General features: G+C 42.4%; 1 protein-coding gene across 1 annotated transcript; it reads right to left on the bottom strand.

Annotated features, from left to right (window-relative positions):
* Positions 1-414: 414 nt before the first annotated feature.
* On the bottom strand, positions 415-9705 carry LOC143857654 (uncharacterized). The gene is made up of 6 exons (XM_077368097.1): positions 8459-9705; positions 7966-8317; positions 6717-7860; positions 6387-6515; positions 507-549; positions 415-418 (listed from the first exon to the last, which is right to left on the bottom strand). Exons 1-6 carry the CDS (start codon positions 9703-9705, stop codon positions 415-417), a joined length of 2919 nt encoding a protein of 972 aa, XP_077224212.1.
* Between the last annotated feature and the right edge of the window lie 11854 nt (positions 9706-21559).

Genomic DNA, 21559 nt, shown 5'->3' with positions numbered 1-21559 from the left:
CCGTTTGCTAGGCAAACCGCGACGGATTCGGACGAAAAATTACGGGGATCTAAATGAGACCTTAACCTATTCTAGGAACAAAATTGGGACATTAAAACACTAATTTAACAGGGTTTCTACCCTAACGACTCTGATTTAGGGTTCGGTCAAAATGGGGTGTCTACAGATGCCCCTCTTTGGCAGAGCGTGTGTAACACGCGAATGCCGAAGCCGAACAGACGACACATTTTGGCTGACCCGAAAGCAAAAATTTTTTTTTTTGGGTTTTAGGTTCTAAAAAAAAAAGTAAGACTACGAAATAACACTACGAGACTCAAAGACTGCAAGCAAAAGGGAGATAACCTCTCACCGACCCTTAACTCGGCAATCACGATATCTCAATGAGATAGCCTCTCTCTGATACTGACGACTCAACTATCTAAATCAAAATGCAAAGACTTTATTAAAGCAGACACAAACACTCTTTTAAAACGAAGCTTTTAAGAAAACGAACCCAATGAACTTACCTCAAAGAAAGCAAACCATTATCGATGTAGACGTAAATCAATCCTTCAAAGAATATCAAACCAAATTACTCAAAGAGTATGTAATACTCATAGAGTCTCAAATCAAACACTCAGAGAGTCTGTAACACTCGAAGAGCTTCAAACACACACAGAAATATTTATACTCAAAGAGCCTCAACTACCCGAAGAGTCTGTAACACTCGAAGGGTCTCAACTACTCAAAGAGTCTCAAATCAATACAAAACATTTATACTCAAAGAGTCTCAACTACCCGAAGAGTCTGTAACACTCGAAGGGTCTCAACTACTCAAAGAGTCTCAAATCAACACAAAAAACATTTATACTCAAAGAGTCCCAACTACCCGAAGAGTCTGCAACACTCGAAGGGTCTCAACTACTCAAAGAGTCTCAAATCAACACAAAACATTTATACTCAAAGAGTCTCAAATCACAAAAGGAAATGCTAAATTATCTCGCAAGACCCCAGATTTACACGCCCGTGATGTAACACGGTTCCATATAAATCCAGGCTTGTATGCCCATCATGCAACATGGATCCATACAAACTTCCACGCGGATACGCCTGACTCATGACCTGTTAGGCAGGGACACATTGCGGACCCTGAAAGGTCCCAAATGCCACGCTCAAAGAGTCACTCTTATTTTTATTTTATTTTTAGAGATTGAAGCTTTACCAAAGAAACACTAACCAAATACTGGATAGTAAGAATTAAACAAGTACGTTAATCACTCGAAAATCTCCTTTTTTTTTTTTGCTGAGGATAAGATTTTTTTTTTGAAAATCTTAATCCAAAAGAAAACAACTCGATGGGAGAGCTTGAACCAAAAGAGCATGCTCAAACTTCTCTAGTCTCTATTTGAGGAGAATGTCCATTTCAAATATCAATGTGCACTTTGACATCTTTTATGACGTGAGTTATAAAAGATGCCCCTAGTATGATTACTTCCATAACAAAGTTCATTTGGAGAGCAACACAAGAAAAACGGGCCAAAGGCTTTCATTAATGCACACTTGGGGTTACAAACTTTTCTGATGAACACCTGGGCTTATAAAGCTCCTCAAAAGTACAAGAACAATGGTTCTGCTCAAAATCTTGCTTCATTACTGCCATCTGCTAACGCTGGAACTGGGCTAAAAGCCTATCAACCTCTGAATTCTGCTCTACTATACACTTGCTCACAGGAGCCATAAATTCTCTGCTTCTCTGAGAGCTCTGCTTTCCCTCCTGTCTCTTTTTTTTTTTTGCCACCCCGGCTTGGGGAGGAATTTTAACTAAACAGGACTCCGAAGAATTGACCTCGACTCGACAAAGGAAAGACTTTGACGAACAACGAACGAGGACATTGACGGACACCTGACTCAAATACCCAAATACCAAGATAGACTGAAATCTGCTTCTTAGTCTGATAAGATTTTTTTTTTTTTTTTTTAAATGGTAAAAGTCAACCACTCTTGGAATCTTTTGAATGCCGTGCTTAAAGGTGCTTCAACCCCCCTTTTGGTATTTTCGTCATGGCTATTGTCCCTTTAGATTGCTCGGTTTCAACCTCTCTAACTCAAAGAGTATCAGAAGAAGTCTTGATGGCGCTTACTTAGACTTTGAGAAGGCCAAAGAAGCGAAAAGTTAAGCTGGCTTTTTAAAGCCCTGTCCTCTCTCCATGAAGTCACTGCCATGACCAAATCGCCTTTTCAGGTTTTTGATTCGGCGGACCGCACGCCTTAATTTTTGCCTGGACTGTCTGCCCTTGCAGATTTTCCATCCAGCAGGCTCAGCACCCTGATTTTTGCCTAAGCCGCCCTTTTGGGTTTTCAGCTTAGCGGGTGAATGACCCTAACTTTTGCCTAGACCGCCCTTGCGGGTTTTCAGTCTAGCGGGTCTAAGACTCCACCATTTTTCTTTCTTTCTGTTTCTCTACAAACCTGGGCCTGAGTACACCAGAAGGACTTTCGGGTGGGCTTAGGTTCAAACCGGTTAGACTTTGGTATGTTTGCATGTATCTGGACCGAATCTGGGTCCTCCAGACTGCCTACGTATCCCCAAAGAAATTGGGAATCAGGTCACGCGTAGTTCGGGTTTAAAATCTTTTATGACGAAAGTCATAAAAGATGCCCCTAGTTTAAGTTTAACAAAGAAATTTTGATTTTGCTTTCGGCTCACAGGTTCTTTTAGCGGAAAGGGGTTTCATTATTCATTTTTTTTCTAGGCCCAAAGGGTTTGCAAATAGTTTAAAACATTTGGGTATTGGCTTGAAGCTCAAATCGTCCAAGGATGGCCTCATGGTGTACTTAAGCATAATATTTTTTTAATTGATCCAGGTTTGTAGGCTCATTTAATTTTTCTCCATTTTCATTGAGGAGTCTTACGGCTTTTCCAGGCAGGACTTCATCAACAATGTAAGGACCAGACCAGTTTGGCCTGAACTTTCCTCTTGGGTCAAATACCGGTGCCCTGTAGGACTTCAAAACAAGATCTCCAGGCTTCAAATGTCGGACACGAACCTTCTTATTGAAAGCTCTCTCAATCCGTCTCTGATATCCCTGGACATGATACAAGGCTCTCAGCCTCTTCTCATCTATCATCTGCAGCTCTTCGTGCCTGGCCTTTGCCCATTCTGACTCTGGCAGGCTGGCCTCCATCATCACTCTCAAAGAGGGAATTCTTAACTCAACAGGGAGAACAGCTTCCATTCCGTACACCAGAGAATACGGAGTTACACCTGTTGAAGACCTGATCGATGTCCTATACGCCCATAAGGCATGAGGGAGTTTGCTCGACCAGTCCTTATATGTCTCAGTCATCTTACTGATAATGACTTTGATGTTCTTATTTGCTGCTTCAACGGCTCCATTCGTCTGCGGCCTGTAAGGGGACGACTTATGATGCCTTATCTTGAACTCTTCACACAGGTGTAACACCTCTTTCTTGAAATGTGATCCATTATCTGAAATCAACTCGTGAGGCACTCCGTATCTGCAAATTATATTGGTACGGATGAACTTCGCAACTGTGTTCGAAGTGATGGAAGCATAAGATGCAGCCTCTATCCACTTTGTGAAATAATCAATAGCCACCAGAATGTACTCATGTCCGCTCGAGGATCTCGGATAAATCTTCCCAATGATGTCTATTCCCCATACTGAAAACGGCCACGGCGAAGTCAGGGAGTGCAACTCTGAAGGAGGAACATGAATAAGATTCGCATAGACTTGACACTTATGGCATTTCTTTACAAATGCGAAGCAGTCTGCTTCCATCGTAGGCCAATAGAATCCAAGTCTAAGGATCTTTCTAGATAGCATCTTCCCGTTCATATGAGGTCCACAAACACCCTCATGAGTCTGCTCAATAAGCTCTGCAGCTTTATCTTCATCAACACAAAGGAGTTGTATACCATCAAATGACCTTCTATACAGCTCTTCACCGCAAATGATGAAATTAGCAGCTAACTTCTGAAGAGCTTTCCTTTCTTTGCTTGAAGCTTCTGGAGGATGACCCTTGCCTGAAATGAGGTTTTTGATATCTGTGTACCAAGGTTTCCCATCTGGACATCTAGCTGAAATCTCTATAGCATTTACGTGAGCAGGAGCCCATTGCAGTCTGATGGCCAGCGGTTGAACTTCCATTGTAGCAGAGATATCTAACATCGAGGCCAAAGTAGCCAAAGCATCAGCAAAATGATTTCTGGTCCTTGACAAGTGAGTAAATGTGACGCTCTTGAATTTCTGGACTAGAGATTCCAAATACATATTATAAGGGATCAATCTATCTTCTCGAGTTTTCCATTGCCCATTAATCTGGTAAATGATCAGGATGGAATCCCCGAACACATCAATATCTTGAATCTGCAAAGCTAAGGCTGCTTCGAGTCCGGCAATACAGGCTTCGTACTCTGCCATGTTGTTGGTGCACTCGAACTGCAACTTGATGGAGATAGGAATGTATTCTTTCTTCGGAGAGACCAAGACTGCACCTACTCCTTGACCACAACTGTTTACGGCTCCATCAAAGTACATTAACCACTTGGTGCTGAGAACCTCTTCTTCTTCGATATCCATAATCTCTTCATCAGGGAATTCGGCTTTTAGAACAGCATTCTCCTCAACTGGAGCATCAGCCAATTGTTCAGCTATAACCCGCCCCTTAACTGATTTCTGAGTAACATAAGTGATGTCGAACTCAGACAATAACAATAACCACCTTGCAGTCCTTCCTGTAAGGGCAGGCTTCTCAAACAAATACTTTAGAGGGTCCATTCGCGAAAGCAGAAGAACCTTGTTTGAAAGCAAATAATGTCTAAGCCTCTGGGTTGCCCAAACTAATGCGAGACAAGTCTTCTCCAAAACAGTGTATTTTAATTCATACTCTAGCATCTTCTTACTGATGTAGTAAATGGGCCTTTCTTTCTTAGACTCAAAATCCTGCTGAGCAAGCATGCAACCCATCGCTGTATCTGTGATAGACAAGTATAACAACAACGGCTGACCTGGAATGACAGGTGATAGAACAGGAGGTAAAGATAAGCACCGCTTAACTTTTTCAAAGGCCTCCTGACATTCTTCATTCCATTTCTTCGAGGAATTCTTCTTCAGAAGCTTGAAGATGGGTTCACACGTCATCGTCAGATGTGCTATGAACCGTCTCAGATACTGAACTTTGCCAAGGAAACCTCTGATCTGCCTTTCTGTCTTCGGCGGCTGCATTTCTTGAATCGCCTTAATCTTTTGCGGGTCCACTTCGATCCCCCTTTCACTAACCATAAACCCCAAGAGTTTCCCTGACGTAACGCCAAATACACATTTACTCGGGTTCAGACGGAGCTGATACTTCCTGATTCGCTCAAAGAACTTTCTCAGTGCAACAGTGTGCCCAGGCCGAGTCTTCCCCTTTACGATCATGTCATCAACGTAAACCTCAACCTCTTTGTGAATCATATCATGAAGAAGAGTTGTAGCGGCTCTCTGATACGTAGCACCAGCATTTTTCAAACCGAACGGCATCACCCTGTAGCAATACGTACCCCACTGAGTAATGAATGCTGTCTTCAACATGTCTTCGGGTGCCATTTTAATCTGATTGTATCCTGAGAACCCATCCATAAAGGATAAAAGAGCATGCCCGGCAGTGTTATCTACCAGGAGATCAATGCTAGGAAGAGGAAAGTCATCTTTAGGACTTGCTTTGTTTAAATCTCTAAAATCAACACACATTCTGACTTTCCCGTCCTTTTTGGGCACCGGTACTATGTTCGCGAGCCATTCAGGATATTCCACCACCTGGATGAATTTTACTTCTAACAATTTCTTCACTTCTTCATAGACTTTCAACTCCCATTCTGTTTTGAGTTTTCGGAGTTTTTGCTTCTTTGGTTTAGCACCAAGGATTAAGGGTAATCTGTGCTGGACGATTTCCTCACTTAATCCTGGCATATCATCGTAAGACCAAGCAAAAACTTCTTTGAATTCTTTAAGCAGAGTGATCAATTCCTCGCGTTCTTCAGGAGATAAAGTTTTGCCAATCTTTATTTCCTGAATTGAGGTTTCATCACCAATGTTCACAGTTTCAATTTCCTCGTCAAGTGGTTTTGCTCGGCGACTCTCCTCCTGTTGGATCATATGTCTGATTTCAGGGGGAGTTTCGTCGGCATCCTCATCAGAGGGGGAGTCTTGATTGTTATTATTAAGATTATCAGATTTTAGAGCAGATTCAGTAGACGAAATAGAGACAGGAATGTACTCAAAAGAAGAATCCTTTATTTCATTGAAATTTGAATCAAATACATCAACAGATGAATTACCCTCATCGGGGTTTACAATGAACTTTGGACTCGTTTTTACAGACTCGATGGATATGTTGACACCTGCGTCAACTGACTCGGAACTATATGAGGAAACAGCATCAGCTGCTTTATTGGGAACAATCTTCAACTCAATGTTGCCAGAAGAAGAAAAACCACCACTGACCTTGGGAGAATAGTCCTCTATGGTACCTGCATCAAAAGACTTGTTAGAAGAAATAGACTCTGAATCAAACTCGGAGATTGACACGTACTTACGGACGACTGACTCTTCTGAAGGGATTTGATTGTACTGGAAAATAACCTGGGGTAGGACTTGAGAAGTCCAGTTGGTCAGAGGTTCCTCAGCCGGGGTGATAAGACGAGTTGGGTCTAGTATCAGCGGGCTCTTGCCAATCACGGCCACAGTCTGTGACCCTTCTTGGAAAAGCGAATTCAGAAGGCTCGGCTCTATGTGCTCTGCCCAATCAGTCTCAGACTCTGCCTCTATAATCTGCATACCCACTGGCTCATCTTCTAGCTCAAGATCGAAGAAAATCTCAAACCCCGGAAGCATCTGCCCTGTGTTCTCATCCAACCAAAACTCAGCAAAGCCACAAAAAGGAAAGGCTGCGCCTTCTTTTCGGAATCGACCGTTCATTTTCAAATCAATAGGCGCCATTGGTAGTCCCAACCCACGGCGACGATTTTCTGCCCATTTCAGCATTAACTGCTTCATCTCTCTGATTTCTTTCTCTGTAGGCTTGTACCCCAGCCCGAACAAACCATTGAACGCTTTGAACACCGGAAAATCAGTCAAACCCTGATGGTACTTGCCTAATCCAGCGCCTGGGATATACCCTTGCCGGCGAATCATCCTGATGACATTTGAATTTGTGCTGGTCAGGAAACAAATTTCCTCATTCAAAGCCTCTTTGAAGGTGATCGTAGTCACCTCTAGTGAAAACCCTGTCAAACTGATATCTTCGGATCTTTCCTCAGTTAAGTCCGGAGTGATCTGCCCTATCTCAAGATCGGGATCCCCCTTTACCGTTATCACTCTGTTCCCGCGAATGAACTTCAGTTTTTGGTGGAGAGTAGACGGAACAACCCCGACCTTGTGCATCCACGGACGGCCAAGCAACAGTAAGAATGAAGCCTTAATATCTAAGACTTGAAATTCTACCTCAAAGGCCTCTCCGCCAATCTGTATCTCAGTGACCAAAGTCCCGATTACATCCCGGCGAGTGCCATCATATGCTAGAATACCCTGCTCGGATGGAATAAAATTCTCAGGACTGAATCCCAGGGTTGCTGCGGTGCTTAACGGGCAAACATTCAGCGCAGAGCCGTTGTCAACCAACACCTCTGGCACCTTTTTCTTGTTACAGGTGACTGTGATTTTAAGAGGCTTAGTATGGTCTCGGCCCTCAGGAGGTAAATCGTCATCAGCGAATGACAATGTTTTCGCTGCTCTGGCCATGGCTACGAGACTGACAAGCTCATCGGGCGAGGTATTAACAGAAACTTGCGCTGCATTAAGCTCTTGAAGGACTAGCTTTCTGTGCTTTGATGAGGCCATGAGTAAACCCCATACCGAGATATTAGCCTGAGTCTTCTTCAGCTGCTTTAACAAGCTCTCATCTTCTTCGTCTGCGCTCACTTTATTCTGCCTCTGATTTTCTGAGTTTCTTGCAACCTCTGCCGGATTTTCTACGCTCAACTGAGGAGGTTTGAATACACGCCCACCTCTGGTCATGTGACGCATCTCGTCACATTGATCCTCTAGTAACAGCAGTTCGTCTTCCTCCGTTCTGAAAACATAAGGGGCATTACTGACATCCTCTTCAAAGTCCTCCATCCTTAGAACATAGGTGGCTTCCTTCGTTTCTTCCAGACCAACATTCCGAAGCGCATACGACTGGGCTGAAGATGACTCAGCGAGCTCAGCGTCATTGAACGACAGCACATAAGGCTCTTTTCCTTTGAATTCCCCGAGCTCTTCATCGTCAAACCTCAAAACATATGTTTTGTCAGATGTAATAGCGCAAATGAGAGCAGAGGGATCAAGGATGGGCTCATCTACAAAGATAGCGTTTGCAGTGGGAGGAGCAACAGCTCGGTGGTTGGGGAGAGGGTTCTGAGTGATATTCGGCCTTTCAACTGCAAGCTCATCTTTATCGATCATGTTCTGAATCGCGTGCTTCAAGGCCAAACAGTTCTCAGTCATGTGCCCTGGGCCCCTGTGATATTCACAATATTGATCCCTTCTCCAGTTTACAGGCAGCGGGTTAGGTACAGGTTTGACATCTGGAAGTCTGATCTTCTTGTCTCTGATTAACTTCTTAAGTATCATGGGCAGTGGAAACGGTAATGGGTCAAACTGTCTGAACTGCCTCCTTATCGCCGGTCCGGCAACTTCCGTAACAGGCTTGGCCACTGGTCTGGTATAACTGACTGCTTGTACTTCCTTTGGTTGGATCATAGGCCTCTTCCCTTCTCGGACATCAGATAGCGTCTTGGCTCTGAGGCCCTTAGCAATAGCATCCTCGATCTGGGTGCCAGTCTTAATCAAGTGCTCGAAATTCTGAAAGTGCTGCGGTGCCATGAAGTGAAAGTACTGCGGAGACAAGCTCTTGAGGACCAACTTTATTTGGTCTTCCTCTGTCATTCTCTGGCCCAGTTGAGCAGACTTGCGCCTCCAGCGCCTGATGAATGATGTGAATGTCTCCTGAGGATTCTGCTTCAACAGTTTCAAGTCTCTTTTTGTAACCTCAATCCCTTCTTCCATAGAGAACTGTTCAACAAACCGGTTAGAGATTTCCTCCAATGTCCTAATCTCTTCGGGTTTCAACCTCAAAAACCATCTTTTGGCCACCCCTATAAGAGACATGGGAAACAAATGGGCCATCTGCTCTCGACTTAGACCATGCTGCTGGGAAAGAGTGATGAACCATCTGACGTGGTTTCTCGGACACCCAGTTCCATCATATTTGTCATAGTCTGGTGCCTTGAACTTAGGCGGGAATACGGCATTAGGGGACATCAGAAATTCAGAAATATCGAATCCCTTGGACGCTTGAACCTTCATGCTCTCAATGTCGCGAGCCATCTTCTCATACTTATCGAACAACTCATTTTCCTTGTTAACCGGAGGGACATAATATTCTCCAACATATTGCTCATCTTCTAGATCGATCTCTACGGGAGAGATGGCTGGTCTGGTGAGGTTAGGAGATATGGCTGGAGGAGGCTGAATGGCGGGATCTTTAGAAGTAGAGACCTTTTCAGTACCCTGGTTCTTTAGATGAGTCACCTCATCTTTCAACCCTGCTATATCTCGACACATATTTCTCAGCATTTCCTGTATAGTTATCATGGGGTCCACTAGATCATTAGCCATTTGGTTGACTTCAAAAGAACCTGACGACTCTGGTGAAGATGGTAAAGGTGCTGTTGGTGACACAGTGGGATCGAAGTGACGAACAAGTCTAGACACTGAGGTAGGTCTAGACCAGGTAGGTTTAGCTTGGGTGTCCTTTTTCGGAGCGATGGTTGCTATCTTTTAGAATCCTGATTGGAAGTTAACAAACTAGATTAAATGGTTGACAAATGAAATCAGGTAGCTTCCACAAGTAGAGAGAAAAGAAAAGAAACACATTTTGCATTGATTATATCAAGACAGGTTATAACGACAGCAAAATTGATGAATCTTTGAATCGCCAATTGTTTATAACATGTATTAAGTAAAACTCTTTCCTTCATATTTTCATCTATAATGAGACCAGGATTACAATATTTGACTCTGATTATATTCAAGTAAAACAGATAAAGACAATAAAGGAAATGATAATCTCATGCCGAAGATCCTCAGAGCTCTGCGATCCGAGCCCTTTTGCTTGCGGGCTTTTCCGGTAACTCTCCACGCCGGACTTTAGATGTTAAGGAAAACCTTCTTTCCACAACCTTATTCCTCCAAGCAGCTACAATGGACTGAATGAGATCAGGAGACAGTTTTTCACAAGAAGGAGGCGTTACAGCCCCGGGAAGACATGGATATCCCGTGATCTGATGAAGCAAACGGGTTGGTGCATAAAAGGTTGACTTTTCCAAACCCATAAGATACACAAATGGATGCGGGAGAGTGCTAGTGATAACGTGTAAGCATGAATGACTCACCCAGTGAAATTGATCCTTCTCCACGCTCTGCAACCAATAATGCCACTCATCAATGGATTGGGGTTTATTGGCCATTGGTTGCCACGAAAGGTGATCCTTGAGGGTGTACTGAAGGGAGCTCCGTGGCTGAAGGATGGTGAGTTTTTCACAAAGCCACAAATAAAGCAGCTTGACACACCCATGAAAATTATCCTTAACCTCTCGTTGAGCAATAAGGTCCAACCCAGAGAAGGTTTCCGCTAGAATTATTGGGACAGGATTCCTTCCTTCGCTAATTTGATCGGTTACACTCAGTAAGGTCACAGGAGCAATACTGGAGTCTTCACGGATAACGTGACGTGCAAGGACACCAAAGATTAAGGCATTGCGCCGGCAACTTTGAAAACGGGAGTCGACAGGGTCAACGTTTTTAGAAAAACGCTCAATGAGGTCATCGAATTGCACGTACGTGTCTTTGAAATAGGGCATAGCATCAACAGTCTTGTTCTCGAAAAGCTTACAGAAGAGGAAACGAGGAGACGCTACACTCGGAGGTTGGATCCAGAGTCCCTCAGGTGGGAGTTCTAATAGGGCGCACCAATCCTCGAATATAGGACAGATTTCAAAGGGACCAAATTGAAAAACATGAAGAATAGGATCCCAAAGTCTTGCAGCTGCTTGAAGAAATTGCCAATTCACACCGGAGGCGCTCAAATGATTAAACGTGCTGATGAACCTGTCGGCCATACTCCACTCTGCATGCTCCCGCGGGAGAGCTCTAATTGACTCGGCTATCCAAACCCTCATCACCTTGTTCGACATGATTCAACCTAATCACAGATAGGATAAAATTAGAAGAGAGTAAAGATAACCTTGAATAACGAAATAATAGGGATAATTTTGATCAACCACATGGGAAGGATACGACTGGTGACACTGATTTTGTTCATCAATAATCATGGATGATCAATAGATCAGAAAGGTAGACCATGGCCACAAAATGACAGAAGTAGGTCATAGACTGGATCTCAAATCTGATGATGGATATTGACAACTGTATGATCAAGAGGATCAATAATGATAGATTATGGTCACAGAGACAGCGGACAAGCCATCAACCACATCTAAGACAGAGCATGCAAATAGCAAAACCTAACCCAATGAGTAATATCTACACATAGCATGGATCTATGGCATATCAAAAGAATGGGTACATAGTCGAAGGGCAACATACATATATGACATGGGTCTGTGTACACAACATGATGAACTCATGATCAAAGGGCAATAAATAGACCATGGCCATGAGAGTGACGAGTATGGACCATTAATCAGGTGACTCTGAAAGACTGTATATATGATCGATTAGACCAGGAATCCCTCACTGGAAAAGAGGGTTCTAATCTAACCAACCGACAAAACTGAGTATGCACACGAGATTCGTACAATCTGAAGACAAAATGACAGATATAGCCCCAACAACCGTAAAAGAGATACTATCGACTGCATCGAAGGAATGCAAATAGGATGAATCAGACATGGAACACCTACTGCAAAAGGGGGCCTGATCTGAACGACCGACTTTGACAAATAGGGTATGTACAAGACGATGGCAAAACTGCACATCGACTGAGTGAGTAAGACGTACGATGGAATAATACAAGTGTACACTCAGAAGAAAGACCATAGCCTATGATCAGGATAAAGACCAGGGAAAATGATTAACCATTTTGAAGACTGGAGAATGAAACTATGTAGCTAATAGTTAGACCAGAAAATTCTATTGACAGACAGACCCTGGTCTAACAGGTTAGCACAAAGACCGATCAGGACAATAAGGAATCAAGGACTGGACCATGGCCATGAAAGGTGGTGAACAGAACCGTCGGCTAGACCCAAAACTGAAAGAAGGAACAAACTGCACCTGATGATAATAGATCAGAAAAACTCACAAACATGGACCTAAGACCGGAATGACCATGCGATAAGAGATCACAGGGTAAATCATGATCTAGCTGACAACCGAGCAAGAGTAAGGGTCATCGATCAGGCCTGAAGGAATGCACGACCTCGATAGATACAGAAACCTAATCTAAGAGACAGGTCATAATCTAAGAATAGATATAATACATGCACGTACATATATACATACACCCTAACCAGGGGCACCAGCCCTAACCTGATCTAGCAAAGCCAAGAAAACCTTGACTCGAAAGTGTGTGAGTGTACTAGATAGCGCGGCGGGTAATCACGGTGTGACTTACCCTTCTACACTACAATGGGTAGGCTAACTTCTATCCTAGGCTCACATATGCTGGTCGCACATGTTCGTCCTATATGAGTACATATATATAGTGTCCTAGCAAGGGTTCCCTAATTTTGGTTCTAAAGGGAGCAGCTAATATATATATACATAATATAATGAAATAAAAGTAGGGCCCGGGCATTTCTGCTGGGTACTATGCTTATGACCATACCCTTGATGTATAATGCCAGCACACCCAGCATTATACAGAGTATGTTCACCGCTCATCGGCTGCTGTAGAACACCAGCACACCCAGTGTCTACGGCTGCAGCTCCGGCACATAGCTTGGAAATAGATACAACGGTTCCCTCAAGGTCATAATTACCCGTCTGGTACGCGTCATATCTATTCCCTGAGGCCAATAATGAAAACAATGAAAGAAATAAAGAATATGCCAATGTATGATGTGCAGTGTGTGAATCCCTTGTTTTAATTACGCACCTATCTGGTGCCCCTGGATTCTAACGATAGAATTCCCATTTAAAATGATTTTAGCTCAAATTTCTCCAAAGTTAGTAAAAATGGCATTTTATAGAGTTAGGCAATATTTCAAGAGATCCCCAGCAGAGTCGCCAGCCTGTGGACCCCGATCCGAGGACGGTGCCGAAGGACGCGAGATCCCCACAGCAATCCTCAAAGATCTCCACAACGGAAGAGAGCTCTACCAAGGAACTCTCGAAACGGATGCCACCCTCACAGCATAGCATGAGTGGCGATACAAAAACGAATGAGATACATCCTGATCAGGAGCCAAGGCTCGAAACCGAGATGTACCTAAAATAACTCAGAGTCGCCATCCATGGACACGCCATGGAACCAAAACAAATGCTCTGTTTGCAATGGATAACCAGAGATACAGAAGGTCCGTGCCTGATGACGAATGGAGAAGGTCCGAAGAGCGCCCCCAATTCGCCCGAGTGCGAACACTTGGTCTCTTATGCCATTTATTATTAACCTCGAAGAGTTTTGGGCGAAAATCATATGAAATGGGAACACACCTCTCCGAGAAAACGTCTATCTAATCATGCATGTCTCGGAGATGAAAATAAGCACACACAAAAGAACCGAAATAAATGTCACCTAATGACAACTAGGTTATGAGTGACAGGCCTAACAGGTGTCTAAGTTCTGGTGGACGAACGCATGCATGCTACAGCTAAAGGTATAGGGTCTGCACAAGAAAATAAGAAAACACAACAAAATACACAATATAACAACACAATAAATCCTAAGACTCTAAATGATTAAGCCCGAGTCCTCGGATGGTCTGGTATTCATCCAAAGAAGCCTACGTATCCCCGCCTCCACGAGAATCAAGGCAACGTAGTTCTTCGCGTCTATTCTAAGCTAGGATGCCTTAGACACCTAGACCTCTATCTTAGACTCGATCTAAAAGACCGGACTAATTATTAAAGCTTCTTGAACGATTATTTAAATTCCAATGAATTGTAGATTTTAGGACACCCTATATGCCCTAACTAAATGCAAGTTAGCCTTAAGCTAATGCAGGTGGTTCCTACAACCTACGTGTAACTAGGCTGTATGCCCTAAGGGAAACAATAGGATTGCTAACGTATCCAAGACCTAGTCATCAGTCGGCGATGTGAATCGCCAACTAACCGGACGGAGGCACTCCTAGCTAGGACAAACCCCTAACTCTAAAACAAACACAAACAAGCACACAACAAATCAAAGACGAACTCCTAACTCTAAAACTCTCTATCTAGGACAAACTCCTAACTCTAGAGGAAGATTTTTGTTAAAAACAAGGTTTTAAAGTTGAAGGGTTAAAGCATTTTTTATTTACAAAGTTTGGCTGGACTTGGGATGAAGATCCCAAGCTGCACTACGTACCTCGTGGAAGAGGATCAAGCCAACGTAGTTCGAAACGAACTCTCAAACTACGCTTCTAAAATAAACACTCAACACTTCAGATTTTTTAAGGTTTTCTTATATTTTCAAATGTTTTTGATATTTTTAAAGTTTTCAAATGTTTTTGAGTTTTAAATTTCTAATGTTTTTGGATTTTAAAGCTTTTCCAATGCTCTAAACCTTTAAATGTTTTCAATCTTAAAGGGGACACGCAAGTAATACCATAAACTAAGGCAAAGCCTTAAAGCAAAAAGGGGAAACCCCAAACAAGCAACAAAGGTCTCAAAGAGACGATCCACAACAAGAAACTGGCGTCTCAAAGAGACAAACCACAACAAGAAAGATAGTGCCCCAAGAACAGAGAAAACAATCTAAGATCCTAAGCAGGGAAGGCTCTTATATGACTGAGTTAGTCTCTAATGGAAAAACTCCTAACTAATAACACTAGGGAGGAAGTACAAATGAGTCAGAGACTCTAATAACACTACAAAGGATGAATGAGTCAAAGACTCTCTAATCAGGGCTGACTCCTATGCGAATGGACTATCGAATAAGGAGAAGCTCACAAGCAAAAAGGAATAAAAGACCCTGTGCATAGCTGGCAAAGGTGAAACACCCAGCCGGGCCGGACAGCTACCTAGCCCTCAGGGTGCAACAAATGTGCAACCCAATACCCGTAAGGGTAGGGGTATGCTGCCAAGCCGAGTAAGGTGTTCTCCCAAAACCAAACGACGCACAAAGAGGAGGTTTAGGAAGAGAAAGAGACCGGGCGGGTCTAAAAGGAATAAGAGACCTTGTGCATATTTGGCAAAGGTGAAACACCCAGCCGGGCCGGACAGCTACCTAGCCGAAGGGTGCAACAAATGTGCAACCCAATACCCATAAGGGTAGGGGTATGCTGCCAAGCCGAGTAGGGTGTTCTCCCAAAACCAAACGACACACAAAGAGGAGGTTAAGCAAGAGAATGAGACTGGACAAGTCTCCTATATACAAAAGAGGGGTATGCTACTCGGACTGAGCAAGTCCCCTAAGGATGGGCTTGGGCTAGCACCTTCATCGCCCTTGCAATGCAAGCCCTTCTAAAAAGCTGAATGATTCTCAGGACAATTCTAATACTACTAGTGAAAAGGTTAGGGGATAAGAAAATGAAAGGATCCCAAACTTTCTAGATTTTCCTAAGGCCATTACTCATATAAGAAAGCAAACTCCCCTAATTATCTATCTGAAGCAACCTGAAAGACTACCGATTTCCACTAATGATATTCTCAATGAAAAGAAGGAAATACCACTAAGGAAATTAAATCAAAGCTATATGATGACCACAAAATAAGAACATGCTATGATTTGCATAATCTTTCCACCATAAGTACACCATACCTTAAAGCAAAGAGACGCGCATAGACATTGAATCACAAATTATGAAACCTAAACACTGCTCACATACAAATAACGAGAGTTAATGCCATCGTCTAAGAGCATGATACTATTAACTCTCTCATCAACTATTCTGAAGTTATCTTTTTCTTTAGTAACACATTTCCAAATAAATATAATAACCCCGATAGCCATACTGTTAGGCACTTGATTCAGTACAGACAATTACAAGAAGTTCAATCCTTCTGGCAGCAAGACAAGATAGTACAAAGATTGATAATCAAAGTATGCAGTATCAGCGAGACTTTGTACATTTAAACTATATAACAGGGCAGATATTGACAAGCAAAGCTTATAATATTCAGGGGACAGGCCCAGCTCTACACACTCATAATCACATATACACACCCATACAATGTTAATGCCCTACTTGAGCATCAAGAAAACACTAAGGAATTGCGAAATGAAAGTGGAACATGCTCAAGAATCAAACCTTTCTTCACTGGATCACTCAAATGACTGCGCATAGTTTAAATGCACTCATTGAGGCTCATAGAACCAAAGTGAAAATTAAATCAAAGAGGGCCGAACTGGCGACGGATTCGCGCCTCAAGCAGGGGCTGAAATGTGACAGAATTTGAGCTAAAACAGGGGGCAGATCCAAGGACTGAACTGTGCCAAAACGGGGCAGATTTTAGTGTAAAACAGGGGCTGAAATGTGACAGAATTTGTGCTAAAACAGGGGGCAGATCCAAGGACTGAACTGTGCCAAAACGGGGCAGATTTTAGTGTAAAACAGGGGCTGAAATGTGACAGAATTTTGCGTTAAAACAGGGACAGATTTTAATCCAAAGCAGGGACGGATTTGTGTGCATAGACTGTGCCAAAAGGGGACAGATTTGTGCTTAAAACGGGAATAGATTTGTGTGTAGAACTTGGAATGTGTAATACAAACAATGAAGAAGAGAATTAAACTCATACAATGCACAGTGTGAACTGTTAAGAGAAAAATTGCATTGAAACATTTAATAATGCAAACAGCTAAAAGGAAAACTAAACTACACAAATGGTAGTGCAACGATTAAAAGAAAGACTGAATTTCTACAACTTGTAATGTAAACACCTATTCATACATACATGCATTTGCAGGTTCACACACACCTACACATGCTCATACACAAAGACACACATACATACTCCATGCCATTGCCTTGCTTTTATGATTCCAATAATACGAGGGCCGTTATGCCTCTACAACAAAATGAGAGCTGCTATGTCTACACAACACTATGAGGGTTGCCATTGGCAATACTATATTATATGCAAAAAGAGGGTTGACATACCAAGAGAGTGAGGGCTTTCAAAGTAAGGGCACGAAGGCTGCCATTATCAAGTGAAAAGGGCTGTCATTTGCTTTTCAAAGAAAAAAAAAACTAACTGGAAGCATGCATTTATTCAAACACCAACAGCAATCTCCATGATCATCAACACTTTTATTTTTATCAAAACATGCTCTGCTCTTACGATTGAACCATATTAGCTTAATTCCTTATTCTTAACTATCTACAAATGCTGTCATCATTCAAAAGCCAACCAATTTTCATTTCATTAGAACCAGCCTGGGTTATACAGATAACGGCACAATTGAAATCCCCAACATCACATACACCATAGAGGGAAGTTACCTCTTAGACACATGAAACCTTCTTTCCAACCCAAAACATAAAGGGTAAGCAATGAGATATAAGCAACACACAAATGATACACAAGAGAAATAATGAAGGCAAATGTGAGAGCCAAAACAAAAAGGGTCTGTTCACTGAGGCCCAGAATTAACAACATAATTGAACTTGAAATTCACAAAGTGACATGCCAAAATCAAAGTACATGTGCTAGTAAAAAGGGAAAGGAAGTGTAAAAATTCAAATCTAAAGTCTGCGCAAGGTCCAAGGAGCTAGAAGATTATGGTAAAAAAAAAATGGAGGTGAGATAGCATAGCATACCTGATTTTAATGTATAACCCTTATTTAGCTCACCCGAACAGAGGTTCAAAGCTTCAATCTGTCAATCGGAGATGATAAACTCTTCCTCCTCTTAAACCTCTGCTCTCACTTTGCATAAACCCTCTCTCTGCAAATTTTCTTTTAGATCCGAAAATGAAAGACCCTTTCCTCCTTTTGGTGTTGTAAAAAAAATAGAAATAAGGTTTTAGCAGCTAGAGATGATTATTGGGTATCTTGGGAAGTGATTTGCAGGAGAAAAATACGGCCGGGTTCCGGAAAACCTTGCAGGAATAAATGGAGTTTGGGGGGGGCTTGAATCTAACAGAGAAGAGTAGACCTAGGGTTTATGGAGAAGAAAAATACATCTAGGGTTTCTAGCTAAAGAAAGGGGGGTGGAAGGTGGAGGTGGGTTAGGAATGGGAAAGGGAGTGGGGTTGATAGAATAGGAGATGGAGGTAGGATCGGTGGTTGATGGGGCGTAGGGATGGGGTTGAGGTGGAAGATGGGGAAAATGAAATGGGTTTGAAAGTGAGTTTGGATTAGAAGTGGGTTTTGGTGGCTGTAAATGAAGATGAGGGTGAAGGATGTGGCTGTGAAGGAAAAGGGTGGTTGAGATGGGGAAGAAAATGGTGAAAGTGATGGGGGTGGTGGAAGCACAGAGGAGTTAATTGCCGGTGCCCCGGCGAACTTGCCGGAAGGGGAAGGTTGACCGGAGAAAATGGTGAAGATTTGTCCGGAGTTCCGGCAACCTTGCCGGGGAAGAATGGGTCTGCTCTCTATGCTTCTTTTTTGCTTTCTCTGTAAACAGAAGGGGTTTGATAATGGGGAAGGAGATGATGGGGTATCGTTCGGATGGTGGAGATGGAGGAAATGAAACGGTTTTTTTTTTGGGTTTTGGATTTTGCAGGGAAATGGGTTTGGATTTCCACCGAGGTTAGAGGAGACAAGGGTAGTGGCGATGGTGGTGATGGCTGATGGTGATGGTTCCGGTGGGTTCGTCGGAGCTCGGTGGATAAGGATGATGGAGATGGTTGGTGAGAAAAAAAAAATGGAGGAGGTGGGTTGAAGAGGCTGAGAATAATCGAAGAGAGGGGTTTGGGGTGAGGAAGAAGAAGGGAATGGAGGTGGAGACGGAAGTGGTCGTGGGGTTGGGGACGATGGGTTTGGATCTTAGGGATTTTTCCTTCTCTTCTCTCTTTCTCTGCTTTCTCACCACCACAAAAAAATGGAACCTCCCCCTTCCGAACCCTAATTCGGTGGGTTTTATCCAAAGGGACACGATAAATTTGAGCCCCCCTATTCTTTCCATGAACAGCCTAATCTAGTGTATGCAAGACTACTCTGCTACTCTACAGAGGGGCTGCCCCGAGCAGGAAAGGGGGCTCCAATTTTGAAACATATGTCCACCTCCTCCTTCTCCCCTGGACAACCAACCTTAGTGCATTCATAATTACTTTTTATACTAGCAGGGGGGGGGGGCAAGTAGAAAACAGGGGGAAAATAATCTTTGCAAAAAAATATCTTCTCTCCCTTTGATCTTAACCCTTCAAATCACCTTTTGATTCAAGGGTTAAGATCAAAGCAATCCTAACCAACTAAGATTCCCTCTAACTAATCCTAGTCCTAATCACTCACTAACCTAGTTCAGGGCTTAATGGTGACTTGGAGGGGAAGAAGAGCATCTTCGCAAATTACGAAATTGCCCTGGTTCAGGATAATACACCCCTAATTACGTTACACATTAATTCGTATACCCCTATTTCTTCCCGGACAACCCATGACGGAAAATTTGAACTGGTTTTCTAGGTTACTGCGCACCCCCGCTTCTGGCTGAATCGCCACCCTTAATCCTACACTACACTACTCTACAAACATCGTCCGTTTGCTAGGCAAACCGCGACGGATTCGAACGAAAAATTACGGGGATCTAAATGAGACCTTAACCTATTCTAGGAACAAAATTGGGACATTAAAACACTAATTTAACAGGGTTTCTACCCTAACGACTCTGATTTAGGGTTCGGTCAAAATGGGGTGTCTACACCTACCAGGAAACAACCAGTCTATTAGCAAGGAACTCAGTATGACAGATACGACAGATGACCAAATCTTGCCATGTTACTGTTTTGTTTAATACAGATCATGCTCACAAAGAATGCATACCATTGTATTTTTCCCCTAAAATGAAACCTAAGGGATGAAGAAATGTTGGCAATTTGACAAGCTCTTATCAACATGAAACAAACTGTTGAATTTGCAAAGAACAAAAATACAGATTGCCAATTTGGGACACCCTTGATCCGTTTTATTTTATTTCATTTCTATTTCATTGTTATATGTTCTAAAAGATTATGAATTACGTATTTTAAGGAGAGGACACAATTTGGGACACCCTTCATACCATTTCAAATTAAACAGGGAAAAACTTATCACAACATATTGGGTAATAATGAAGTAATGATCCTGATTTTCTAAACACCAAAGAAAGCAAAAGGAACAAAACACAAAACCAAGAAAATACAATGAGAAAATGTGAACCGCTAACCATACCAATTGAAATAACCTAGAAAATATAACCATTCTCCCTCACTAATAGTTATCCCTTTTAATGTTTACTAACTAATCCCAACCTTTAAACAAGCATTCAAAAAGAAAAAGAAAATACTGAAATCAAAGCAAGCTAACATCTCTTTAAACATAATTCAAAAGAAAGAAACATTCAGTGCCAGATACATGCAGAAGACGTTCCAAATATGCATTCAGTGCCAGAGACACTTCTACTCTCACTAAGTACTACGAAGGAAAAAGAAAAAAAAAGAAGAAAATCCCTATTACTACACAAACTTTAAACATGGAATTTTCATTCTTCAGCATCATAACATCATTCTTAAGTTCGTTATTACGGTCTTTAAGCATAGAATTTTCATTCTTCAGCATCATAACATCATTCTTAAGTTCGTTGATGCGGTCTCTAAGCATGGAATTTTCATTCTTCATCATCGTTACATTATTCTCAAGTACGCTGATGCGGTCTTCCATCGTCCTCACTTCGCGTCTGTTGTGAAAACTCGACTCCAACCCTGACTCATTCCCGTCAAACTGAAGGTCAGCCCAGAGGAAATATTCGCACTTGTTGCCCTGCATGTTATTGACGTTGTTTAGAATTTCAACAACTTACAAAAAAACTTATCAAAACAATGAAAATCTCATGTGTCACTCAACTAGGTATCCAGCACATCCGAAGTATGGCCGGCCTTTGTTATTGTTTTTGTTGGTCTGTTTAATTCTTCGAACTGCTGGCAAATTACAAAGACAGTTTCTGGCTGTTGGTTGTACGCCATGTGAGATACCACTAGTGTTAGTTGAGGATGCCATGCTTTATGCTTCTGTAATTAAACAAAAAGGATTTCAGAGAGTAAATGAAGAATAATTTAAGCATAAAGCAATAGAACACCAAACAAAAGAAAAACACGAGGATTCAGAGAGTAAATGACTTAACTCTGTTTTTTACTCCAGATGGGTTTTCACCATCCCCTGAAATCTC

This window comes from Tasmannia lanceolata, unplaced genomic scaffold (genome assembly GCF_043159265.1).
Source record: "Tasmannia lanceolata isolate RefF3 unplaced genomic scaffold, GAP_Taslan_0.1 ptg000025l, whole genome shotgun sequence".
NCBI lineage: Eukaryota > Viridiplantae > Streptophyta > Magnoliopsida > Canellales > Winteraceae > Tasmannia > Tasmannia lanceolata.
This window is presented reverse-complemented; position numbering and strand designations above follow the sequence as displayed.

Bases quoted from the DNA above. Each gene is read 5' to 3' on its own strand.
- LOC143857654 (XM_077368097.1), bottom strand. From the start codon at position 9,705: ATGGCTAATGATCTAGTGGACCCCATGATAACTATACAGGAAATGCTG. The intron at 6,516-6,716 runs GCAAGAGCCCGC...CTTTTGATGCAG, and splicing joins ACAGACTGTGGCCGTGATTG to GTACCATAGAGGACTATTCT. The intron at 550-6,386 runs GTGTCAACATAT...TATTCTTTGAAG, and splicing joins TTCCGAGTCAGTTGACGCAG to GATTGATTTACGTCTACATC.